This window comes from Garra rufa, chromosome 7 (genome assembly GCF_049309525.1).
Source record: "Garra rufa chromosome 7, GarRuf1.0, whole genome shotgun sequence".
Classification (NCBI taxonomy): domain Eukaryota; kingdom Metazoa; phylum Chordata; class Actinopteri; order Cypriniformes; family Cyprinidae; genus Garra; species Garra rufa.
Genome location: NC_133367.1, coordinates 20787626 through 20800203, shown reverse-complemented (window position 1 = coordinate 20800203; position 12578 = coordinate 20787626). Strand labels below are relative to the sequence as shown.

At 32.1% G+C, this 12578-nt stretch overlaps 2 protein-coding genes across 2 annotated transcripts in view; one reads left to right on the top strand and one right to left on the bottom strand.

Moving 5' to 3' along the window:
• LOC141338334 (glutaminase kidney isoform, mitochondrial-like) overlaps positions 1–11284 on the top strand; it is a 34997-nt gene extending 23713 nt beyond the window's left edge. Inside the window, exons 15-18 of the mRNA XM_073843865.1 lie at positions 2398–2459; positions 2543–2619; positions 2761–2824; positions 5922–11284. Of these exons, the coding sequence (XP_073699966.1) occupies positions 2398–2459; positions 2543–2619; positions 2761–2824; positions 5922–6075 (357 nt within the window). The 3' untranslated portion in view covers positions 6076–11284. The remainder of the gene's footprint in view (positions 1–2397; positions 2460–2542; positions 2620–2760; positions 2825–5921) is intronic.
• Positions 10574–12578, bottom strand: part of stat1a (signal transducer and activator of transcription 1a) — a 27259-nt gene continuing 25254 nt past the window's right edge. Inside the window, exon 25 of the mRNA XM_073843864.1 lies at positions 10574–12524. Coding sequence (XP_073699965.1) covers positions 12501–12524 — 24 coding nt within the window. The 3' untranslated portion in view covers positions 10574–12500. The remainder of the gene's footprint in view (positions 12525–12578) is intronic.

Genomic DNA, 12578 nt, shown 5'->3' with positions numbered 1-12578 from the left:
AGGGTAGCATAAAAAAATAATATTGTTGTTTTGTGTTCTAATCAAAAACTGTTATAATTGTGACAAGACGGTCATATATTTACTGTTTTCCCCCTTTAGTTTCTTCTATACTAGTTTAATGTGAAAAGATATCTGGCCTATGAGAAAAATAAGTAAATTATTTATAAGCTAACCTTCTAAATCAGTCGACATTTAACCTTTTTGGAAATAAGTACTTTTGCCATTTTTGTTTGTTGCTGCTATCTTCACAAAAATAACACGCCTTTAAACTGTACAAAAAGTAAAAAAAAAATACAATTTCTAAGAAAACTAACCAACAAACCAACAAATGCCTTCATAAAAATGGTTTACAGTTACTTTTACAGTTTATTTTATTTTTTATTTGTACATAATTACATTATTCTTTCATTTTTTTTACCTTTGGTGATGTCTAAATGTTTGTTGAATGTATGTTTTGGTGTATGTTCTGTTAACTTATTTCAGGCAGTATTGGGGATCAAGTGATGGGAAAAACATGTGAATGTATTTGAAATAACTATTTCATGTAATCAGGCAAAATATGTGACTTTATAACTTCTGCAATCCTCTGGGTTCTGGGTCCTCTGCTCAGTCCAGCACCCACAATGTTTAATTACATTTGTTTGAACAAAAGAAAAACTCTTTTATTATGTGTAAATCATAAAAGTAAGGAATTTAGACATTGTATTACCAACCAAACAAGTGACTAACGCTAACCAGAGTGGAAGTGGTTATCTAAGGTCAGGTAGGAAAGATTGTGTAACTAGTGGGTTTAACAATGCAAGTATTATCCTGTGCCCACATCATCTACATCTGTAACCCAGTTTTCACTTGAATTAAATATTTACTGTAGGTTTTTCATTATACTGTCAGTTCAAGGAATCATTTATCATTTCTGAAACTGTGCCTCTAACTGTGCTTAAAAATTACTGAAATGAGTTACATCCCACTGAGAATTGTTTTAATCTTGCTATCATTTAAACTGATTACTTGAACTTGGTGTTTCATTTTATTTTAGTTTTTTTTTTCAGTATTATCATTCACTATATGAAATGTGATGATGTGAAATATGAGCAACTCTTTAAAAAAACATTTGTTTGTGCCAAAAAGATGATCTACTTTAAACTAGGTTGACTTGTTTTTATTTATTTTGCATTGTGATTTTAATAAATGATTGATAAAAAACAAAATTTATTTAACGCTGTGTGTATTTTGTTACTTTATCCCTGTTTTGAAAACATTGCAATTTTTTTATTGTTAGTTTTTGTTTTAGTTGTTTTTTTTTAGTTGGTATTGTTTGTATTGCTTTTTTTTTTTTTTTACAAAACACTGGGTTTGTTTTTGTTGTGTTTTTAGTTGGTTTTGTTTGTTTGTGTTTTGCTTTGTTTATTTGGTTTTTGTTTTATTTTCAAGTATATTTTGTTTCTTTATCCCTGTTTTGAAAACATTGCACTTTTTTATTTTGTTTTATTTTAGTTTGTTTTATTTTTTTTTTAGTTGTTTTTGTTATAGTTTTTATTGGTTTTGTTTTTTATTTGCTTTGTTTTACTTGGTTTTGATTTTTTTCTTTGACAAAAAACTTTTCTTTTTTTTTTTGTTGGTTTTGTTTGTTTGTGTTTTGCTTTGTTTATTTGGGTTTTTGTTTTATTTTCAAGTGTATTTTGTTTCATTATCCCTGTTTTGAAAACATTGCACTTTTTTATTTTGTTTTATTTTAATTTGTTTTAATTTTTTAGTTGTTTTTGTTTTAGTGTTTAATTGGTTTTATTTTTTTTTATTTGCTTTGTTTTACTTGGTTTTGATTTTTTTTCTTTGACGACAAACTGTTTTTTTTTGTTTTTAGTTGGTTTTGTTTTGTTTGTTTGTGTTTTGCTTTGTTCATTTGGGTTTTTGTTTTATTTTCAAGTGTATTTTGTTTCATTATCCATGTTTTGAAAACATTGCTATTTATTTTGTTTTATACTAGTTGGTTTCGTTTTTTTGTTTTAGTTTTAGTTTTTTTGTGTTGTTTTTAGTTGGTTTTGTTTGTTTTACTTTTTTGAACACAAAACTGGGTTTGTTTTTGTTGTGTTTTTAGTTGGTTTTGTTTTGTTTGTGTTTTGCTTTGTTTATTTTAATTGTTTTATTTTCAAGTATATTTTGTTTAATTATCCCTGTTTTGAAAGCACTGCAACTGTTTAATGTTTTAAGCATGTGTTAGTTTCATTTAACTGTCGTTTTGTTTCACAAGTTGACTTTGATGTCATTTTTTGCAGATCATTAATGCGAACCAACAGGCTTTGGGATCTTTTAGCGATTTTTTTGGGCGAAGTTCGTAACGCTATAATGTCATCCTAATGTTGTTAAAGTACCACAAACGACTCCTCTGTTTTCTTCCAGGTCAAGTCGGTTATCAACCTGCTGTTTGCGGCCTACACCGGAGATGTGTCGGCTCTGAGAAGGTATGTTTTATGCAGTTTTTAACACAATTTGCACAGTTTAAACGTTGAGTTTCTTACTTTGTGTGTGTTTGTGCTTTGCATAGGTTTGCGCTCTCGTCGATGGATATGGAGCAGAGAGATTATGACTCTCGGACGGCTCTTCACGTGGCTGCTGCTGAAGGTGTAGTGCAAGGAACTATTGATATTATCACCCTCTTCAACCCACAGACTTGCTGACTTGCTGTTTATTTCCTCTGCTTGACCTCATTTTCGCTCTGGGCTGAGTGGAAATCTTGCTAATATGTGCTTTTGTGGGTTTCAGGACACGCTGAGGTTGTGCGCTTTCTCCTAGAAGCTTGTAAGGTGAATCCGGTGCCCAAGGACAGGTACGAATGTGAAATACTACCACACAGATCTTGTTTTGTTATGCAACTGGTAAAAACACCTATAGGTCACTATTACCGTGATTGCATTAAAGTTGTATTCAAGAAATTGTATTTAAGATAATCTTGATTTGTTAACTGTCAGCCATTTTAAACATATTTTTATAGATTTGAATGCATTTATGTAGCAATTCATTGTACTTAACTATCCATACATTTATTAGCCATCATAATAATGTAAAATGACAAAAAAAATAGCACCTTATCCAGTTAAGATTATAATTATTATTTTTTTAATTAATGCCTAAGTTTTAACTTTAGGGGCCAAGCACTGAATGTGCGAAGGCACCTATTGTATACGTCGGCGTTCTTCTTCCGCTTCTTCCGCTCTTGAGTCTATGGCAGCCCATAGAACCGCTTGTGGGAAAGTTGTGAAATTTGGCACACTGATAGAGGACAGTCTCAACATTGACCACAGCACATTTGGAGTCTCTACCTCAAGTTCTCTAGCGCCACCACTTGTCCAAAATTTCACAAATTTTTCTCAGAATCCTCGGTTCATGTCGAGTCGAATAAACACCAATATTCAAAAATGTAAAGGTTTAGATCTTTTTCTATTTTTAATTGTTCAAAAAAACCTACTTTTTAGAACTCGTCCTAGACAGTTTGTCTGATTTTCTCCAAAATTGGCTCAGATCATCTTCAGACCATGCTGGCAAAAAGTTACGGAATTCAAGTTGATTAGTCAAACCGTTTTCAAAGATCATGCAAACTGTATGAAATTCTATGAAAAGCAAACAAAAATGGATGTGAGCCTATATCTCTGCAACGGTTTGGCGTATTGAGACCAAACTTGGTGTGTGTGATAACAAGCATGACCCGAGGCTACCAGCAGTGTTTTGGCACAGTGCCACCTAGTGGTCTGGAGATATAAAAAATGGATGTTTTTGCTTATAACTTCTCAATAGTTCGGCCAAAAATTGTTTGGTTTGAAAACCTACTTTTTCAAACACCTCCTAGACAGTTGGTCCGATTTTCACCAAATTTGACTCTGATCTTCTTCAGACAATGTTTACATAATGTTATGGATTTCGTGTCGATATACAAAACCGTTTTCATTTAACGCATTAACGAATTTGCTGTGAAGATGCCAGAGTGCATCTGAAGCTGTAGCATTGTCACCTCACACTGATTACACCACATCAATTTGGTAACAGCGCCACCTATTGGTCAAGAGTAATGAACCATTCATTAACCATTATTTATGAAATTTCCAAAAATGCTAATAACTGTAGATTGCATTAGCCTATTGTAATGAATTTGGTCTCAAAATATTCCCTCGGTCATGCCGACAACATAGATACCAATTATATATAGTTGGCCGAACTTCTTGTCTGCCATATTTATGTTGAAAACCTACTTTGTCAAACTCTTCCTAGACCGTCTGATTTTCACCCAAATCGAGTCAGATCATCTTCAGACTGTGCTGACAAAAAGTCATGGATTTCATGTTGATAGATGAAACCGTTTTCATACAGTGCCGCTACAAATTTTAGGCTTGATGCCAAAATGACTCTGAGGCTTTATCTCTGCAAAACTTTGACATAAAGACACCAAACTTTGTGTGTGCCTTTGTCACCTCGCACTAAACACACCACATCGATCTGATAACAGTAACACCTGTTGGTTAAAAGTGATAAGCCATTAAATTATATTACTAGCAGTTCTACATTATTTTTCATTTAGTCATTTTGACTAAAATCATCTTAAAATGGCTTCCTTTTACTCATTGTTGCAGTTGGTCTGGTGCTCAATGCCATGCTTAGCTCCTCATTTACCCTTTGGTGTGCTTGGCCCTGTAATTGCTGCTTGCAGCTATGTTTTTATTTATTATTTTATTTAATTATTTATGATTTAATTCAAAATTGAGGATAACACTCAAGTTGTTAACATTACATTTATTGGGTAGCTATCATAAACTAATAATTAACAATTTCTAGCATTTATTATTTGAGGTGTATGTAGAAATGAACAAAAACCAAGATTACTAAATGGTGTGAAAGTTATGTTCATTGTTAGTTAATGAAATTGTTTTAGCAATAAGTAATATAAATGAGTAATAAATGTAACATTAAATGAATATTGATTGAATTAATTTAATAATATTTATAGAAATTACAGAGAAATATGAGAATATGTGGTTCCCTTTCAAGGGAACATCGAACTGCATCATCTAGGGGTCGCTATGAGGAATCCTTTTTTTTAAATTAAATTAAATTATAGCAACACTTTAATAACTCTTTGTAAAACAAGTTTTAAAGTTTATTACTTAGATATACTTATGTATATTAGTTACAAATAATTCATTTTTAAAGAACTAATTAATCTAGGTTAATAAATATGCTGTTGTTCTTTGTTTACAAATTAACAATATTAAATTACCACAACTTTTTAAATATTTTTAATAAAAATTCATAAATGTTTACAGCAGTCCATTTACAATGGAAGTTTAAGTTTTTAGACTTTAATTAGACTTTAATTAGACTTTAATTAGACTTTAATTTAGAAATTATTAGAGTTGTATTTTAAGATACATAAATTGAGTAAAATATGTATTTTAATTGATCTGCGAAGTTTAATTTAAAGTTTTGAATCATCCATTGATGTATGGTTTGTTAGGATATAGGACAATATTTAACCAAGATACAACTTTTTGAAAATCTGGAATCTGAGGGTGCAAAAAAAATCTAAATATTGAGAAAATCGCCTTTAAAGTTGTCCAAATAAAGTTCTGAGCAATGTATGTTACTAATCAAAAATTATGTTTTGATGTATTTATGGTAGGAACATGATCTTTACTTAATATCCTAATGATTTGATTTTTGGCATAAAAGAAAAATCGCAAATTTTGACTTATACAGTGGATTTATGGCTATTGCTACAAATATGACTGGTTTTGTGGTCCAGGGTCACATATTTTTAATGTTTTTGGTGTGCATTCACCCCATTTTAGTTTGCATTTTATTTTTCACACAGAAATAAATGAAAATGATTTGGCACAACAGATACTGTTTGAACTTGCCGTTTGATCCCTGCACAGGTGGGGTAACACTCCTATGGACGAGGCCATTCATTTCGGCCATCACGACGTCGTAACAATCCTGCAGGACTATCACAACACCTATAGCCCAAAGGAGACCACAGCCGACACCGAAAAGGAAACGGCCGAGAAGAACTTGGACGGGATGCTGTAGAGATGATCTGTTGCGTTAAAACACTTCAGATTTTTCCCAGTGAGTCTGTGTGTCTGAGGTACGCATTTGAGAAGAAAACATACAAAACACAACAAAAAAAAAAGTCTTTGGACCCCTTTACCCTGTTTTGTGGTGTGTGTGTGTGTGATGTGTAACCTCCGTTAACATGGTAAGTTTTTATCGTAGACTCGGGGGAATGTAGCCTCATAGAGGTCTTATTTAGCTGTATCTCCACGTAAATATACAATATAAATTGAATATACTCAATACAAGTATATATGAAAAGTTTCTATATAGGTCATGTACATTCATTTATGGTTTGAGAACCGTCATAATGATGTCAAGTAGATACTTAAGAAAAGATATCTACGAAAAGGCAGCTTGACTGGAGAGAGTAGCATTGGGATGTCATTTTGACCCGTTTTACTTTAGTCTTAAATTAATAGTTCTTTATGCCTTTTAAGTGTGTATCATCTGGTGAATTTGTTCTAAATATGATTGTCTTGATTGATTGTCCAAAAATTGCACTTTTTTTATTTGTTTATACCTATTTTTTGTAATTATATTTATTTGTCTTTCAATGTTTTACTTAATTCAATTAAAGTAACACTTTACATTAAGTTTTTTCAAGTATGTTTTACATTAGTTAATTTAGGTATCATACTAATAATAAACTCAATTATTAATCTAGGTATTTAAAAAAGTATACTCTTGGTTGGTTCAAAATACCTATACTATCAATTTAAAAGTTGTAAGTAAGATGTATTAGTATTTGCAGGAATTCACAATAACCAAGAATGATAAATGCTGTAAAAGTATTATTGATTGTTAATTCATGATATCTGTCTACCTAACTAATGTTGACTAATTGAAACTTAGCGTGAAGTGTCACTGAAATTACTTTAAAGCACTAAAAGGACCATTTTTCACCTGCCTGTTAATTGTACTACAAGAATTTCCTGTATTTGATTGATTGAGTTTTAATTTGTTTACATTAGTTGTCACCAAAATTACTTAAAAACGCCAGAAGGACCATTTTCGTACGTTCTTGTTTATTGTAACAAATTGAAACTTATTGTAAAGTATGTCCAAAATTCCTTTAAAACACCAGAAGGATTTTTTTCTGTACCTGTCCATTCAGTGTACTACAGGTATGTCCTGTATTTGATGACTATGGACTTAACTAATGTTAACAAATTAAAACTTACTGTAAAGTGTCACTGAAATTACTTGAAAACACTAGAAGGACCATTTTCCACCTGCCCGTTAATTGTACTACAAGAATTTCCTGTATTTGATAACTACATACTTACCAATGTTAACAAATTGAAACTTATTGTGAAGTGTCACTGAAATTACAAAAAAAAAAAAGTACTAGACTGTCCAATTTACACCTGCCCGTTAATTGTACTACAGGAATTTCCTGTATTTGATACCTGTATACTGTACAATAAGTTTCAATTTGTTTACATTAGTTGTCACCAAAATTACTTTAGAACACTAGAAGGACAATTTTCGTACATTTCTGTTTCTTGTAACAAATTGAAACTTATTTTAAAGTATGTCCAAAATTACTTTAAAACACTAGAAGGACCATTTTCATACCTGTCCGTTCTGTGTATTACAGGTATTTCCTGTGTTTGATTATTATGTAAACATTAAGTTTCAATGTTAATGAATTTAAACTTATTGTGAAGTGTCACTGAAATTACTTAAAAAAAAAAAAAAAAAATAGACTGACCATTTTCATACCTGGTCATTCAATGTACTACAGGAATTTCCTGTATTTGCTTATGTACACAAGTTTCAATGTTAATGAATTTAAACTTATTGTGAAGTGTCACTGAAATTACTTTACAGCACTAGACTGACAATTTTCATACCTGCCTGTTCATTGTACTACAGGTATTTCCTGTAGTTGATACAGTACCTACAGTCAAGCCCAAAATTATTCATACCCCTGGCAAATTCTGACTTAAAGTTACTTTTATTCAACCAGCAAGTTTTTTTTTTTTTTGACCCGGAAATGACACAGGCTTCCTCCAAAAGATAATAAGACGATGTACAAGAGGCATCATTGTGGGAAAAAATATTTCTCAGCTTTTATTTACATTTGAACAAAAAGTGGCATGTCCAAAATTATTCATACCCTTTGCAAACTGACACAGTCTATGGGAAAATCCAAAGTTCTATACCATTCCAAATAGTCCAAGCTGTTCTAAAGCATCCTAATTACCCTGATTCATTGGGAACAGCTGTTTTAATCAACTCAACAGGTGAAAAACAGAAGCTCTCTGCTGTTGGTTTGTGGACAGTCATGGCTAAGACAAAGGAGCTCACTGAGGACCTGCGGCTGCGCATTGTGGCTGCTCACAAGTCAGGAAAGGGCTATAAGACCATATCTAAATGTTTTGAAGTTCCAGTGGCTACAGTGCAAAGTATTATTAAAAAATACAAGACGTTCTGCACTGTGAAAAATCTCAAAGGACGTGGTCGGAAGCCAGGTGGACCAGAGAACCTAATCACAGTAAACGGCACCATGAAAAAGGAGCAATACATCAAAATTCTCAACAACAACAACATCAGGCAGTCTGCAGAGAAATTTGGCCTTGGGCACCAGTGGACATTTCAGCACGACAACGACCCAAAACACACAGCAGAAGTGAAGAAATGGTTATCAGACAAAACATTAACGTTTTGCAGTGGCCCAGCCAGAGTCCTGACATAAATCCAATTGAGAATCTGTGGAGGAAGCTAAAGATCAGGGTGACGGCAAGGAGACTCTCCAACCTGAAAGAGCTGGAGCTCATCACTAAGGATGAATGTGAAGACATGCAAAAAATCTGGTCAGCAATTATAGGAAGCGTTTGATAGCTGTAATAGCCAAAAAACATGGACATGACACTTTTTGTTCAAATGTAAATAAAAGCTGAAAAATATTTTTTTTTCCACAATGATGCCTCTTGTACATCGTCTTATTATCTTTTGGGAGAAGCCTCTGTCATTTCCGAGAAAAAAAAAAAAAAAAAACTTGCTGGTTGAATAAAAGTACTTTAATTTTAATTTAATTTTAATTTGCCAGGGGTATTATGAATCATTTCGGGCTTGACTGTATATACTTTACAATACGTTTCAATTTCTTTACATTAGTTAAGTGCCACCAAAATTAATTTAATTTACAATTTTCATACCTGCCCATGCGTACTACAAGAATTTCCTGTATTTGTCTTACTAATTTGTACTTAACTAATGTAAACAAATTGAAACTTATTGTAAAGTGTCACCAATATTACTTCAAAGCACCATTTTGAACCTGGACTTTACTGTACTAAAGGAATTCCCTGTATTTCATACTTGTATGCCTAACTAATGTTAATGTTAATGACCATTTTCCACCTGCTCGTTCATTGTACTACAAGAATTACCTGTTTCATACCTATATGATTTTCAGTAAGTTTCAATTTATTTACATTAGTTAAGTGACGCTGAAAATAATTCAAAGTACTAAAAAAAAAAAATCGTACCTGCCTGTTCATTGTACTACAGGAAATTTCCTATATTTTTGTGACAACTAATGTAAACAAATCAAAAATTATTTTAATGTTACCAAAATTAATTTAAAGCACCAGAAGTAGTTTTCATACCTGCCCTTTCAGTGTGCCACAGGAATTTCCAAATTGAAACTTATTGTAAAGTGTTCCTCTTAATTCCTCTTAAGTTTCAATTTATTAACATGAAATTATTTCAAACCACTAGAAAGATGTGTCGCCTGTTGTACTACAGGAAATTTCCTGTATTTTGGTGACACTTAACAAATGTAAACAAATCGAAACTGTAGTGTTACCAGAATTAATTTAAAGCACCAGAAGTACAATTTTCATACCTGCCCATTCTGTGTGCTACAGGAATTTCCTGTATTTGATATCTATGTACTTAACTAATGTAAACAAATGAAAACTTTTTGTAAAGTGCCACCACAATTACTTCAAAGCACTAGAAGGACCGTTTTCATACTGAGACTTACGAATTCCATTTATGTGATACTTATCTGCTTAACTACTGTTAACAAGAATTTCCTGTATTTATTACCTATATGCTTTTACAGTGTTTCAGTTTATTGTTTTTCATTTATTAACATTACTTATGTATCACTGAAATTAATTTAAAGCACTAGGAAAAACATTTCCGTACTTCCCTGTTCATTGTACTACAGGAAATTTCCTGTATTTGATAGCCATCTACTTAAATAATGTTAACAAAATTGAAACTTGCTGTAAATTGTTAATGAAATTACTTTAAAGCACTAAAATAACCATTTTTGTACCTGCCTGTTTATTGTACTACAGGAAATTTCCTGTATTTTTGAACAAGGAACGTTTTTCAATAGTTAAGCATACTGGAAACTTTTAAAACTGGGTTGGAGTGTCACCTTCGGTTCTTCAAGACATTTAGGATGTGAAAATGGATTTGTTATGATCATATAGAAAAACAACCAAGCAAAATTGTCAAATTGTCACATTTATTCTCAGTACATGGTGAAATGTCAAGATTGAAAGTGGAAAATAAACAAACAAAAATGCACTGGAATTTACACTGACTGCTATGGTCAAGATGCAGTCTAAAAATGTCCAGTCAATTATGTAACTTGGTAAAGTCCCTTCAGAAGCGGTTGGATGTCTATAAGCACATGTTGTATGCGGAAAAGCACAATGATTGTTCGAATGTACAGTACGGAAGACGGCACACGTATACTTGAAAAACCTCCAAAGCTGAGTCAGTCTCAAATTTGTGTATATTTTCTAGTGGGACACTATTGTTGAAGTATTGTAAATGTGTTTTGTAACGTGCGTGTGGATGTAAATGTGGACGATTTGTTAGTTATTGGGAAAAAAAAATGAAGCAACGCAACCAAAAGACTCAACAGTACAAACAAACAAAAAAAGGTCACTGAATCCAACTTCGTTCAACTCCTTGTTGCACTGTAGTCGAATTTTAGTTTTTTCGGAGAAGTCTGTTACGATTTTTGTTTTCCTGTATTTTGTTTATTACTGCTATGAATGTACTGCATTGTTGTTGTAAATTTCCCTTAATTTGCTTTTATTTAACTGTGCTGTAGATGTTCTAGATTTGTTTGAATTTAATGTCAATACTCAATATATTCCACACACGAAATACTAGATAAAAACAATAAAGTCTTTGAACACATATAGCTTTTGATATTCATTTTTCGAATCTGCAAGTACATGCATCTATTCAATAGATATTTTCATCTAAAATATGTACTTTTTTTTTGTACGACCGTTTTCGAACAGTATTTTTTCGCCAATGTACACTGGCTTTTCGCGTTGTTGATCAGTGCCGAAACTTTCTAAGGTGCATATTTTTAAGGCGTTCCAAACCAGGTGGATTTCCACAGTATTTACTTTCTATCATGTCCAAAACAAAGACAAAAACAAATATTGCTCTGTAAATAAACAGCAGTACAATCCAGTGCAAAAACGGCAGAAACTACAAGTACATAAAGTGGACATAATACTAACAAAGCACCGGCAAGAAAAATTTTTAAGAAAACAGGTCATACGTTTTTTTTTTTCTCCACATATTTATAAACGGTGTCAGGAAAGTAAACACCTAAGAGCTTCAGAATTCTTTCTGGATGAATCTTTCAGGTGTTTTACACCAAAACCTCACAGAAGTAACTCAAACTTCGAGTCTTATACTTGCTTAAGAAAAGGCCTATTTTAGGACTACTTCTGTTTTATTTTTTTGCATATTTTTCGCACATTTCCGTGCTTAGATGTTTGAGTTTTTTGTTCATTCCCATTATTCTCACACCATATATATTTTTACGCTAATACAGTGATTATATTTATTGCAGTCGAATTCCTGTACTACAATTATCAGATTTTGAAGGCACTACAACATAAACTGATGTTATATAAATGTTTTCAACTTAAAATAGTCTTTCACATTGCTTTAAATAAAATATGTTTGCAGTACAGTAAAGAAATCTTAACAGTCCTAAAAATAGGTTTAATTTTAATTTCAGAAAATAAGTTGGTGTGAAATTCATCTAGCTTTTTCGTTTACTTTCTCCCCCTTTTCTGGTACTTGGCATCTTAATTGCTATACTAAACGAAGTGCTACAACTTCATTGTCTGAAAGATTTTCTAGAATAGGTGCTGAGGTAACGATAGAGTTACTGTGGGGATTAATTCGATCCATTTAGTCGTCTTTATGCTATAGTTGACAACGTATACAGTGTTTTTCTAATAACGTTTGAATGAAAAAGAGAGGATTACCAAACCCCATGGTTATACCTCGACTAGATGTTCCTCTTTCATTTGCGTTATTACAAAAAAAAAAAAACACAGAATGAAGGAAACATTTCTACATTTTCTGCATCATCTGTCCTTTCAGGTCACTTAGGAGAGACTCAAGTCTGAGGGCTGTAAAAAAGCAAAAAACAAAATTCAGCATTTGTTTAAATTTTATATTTGTAT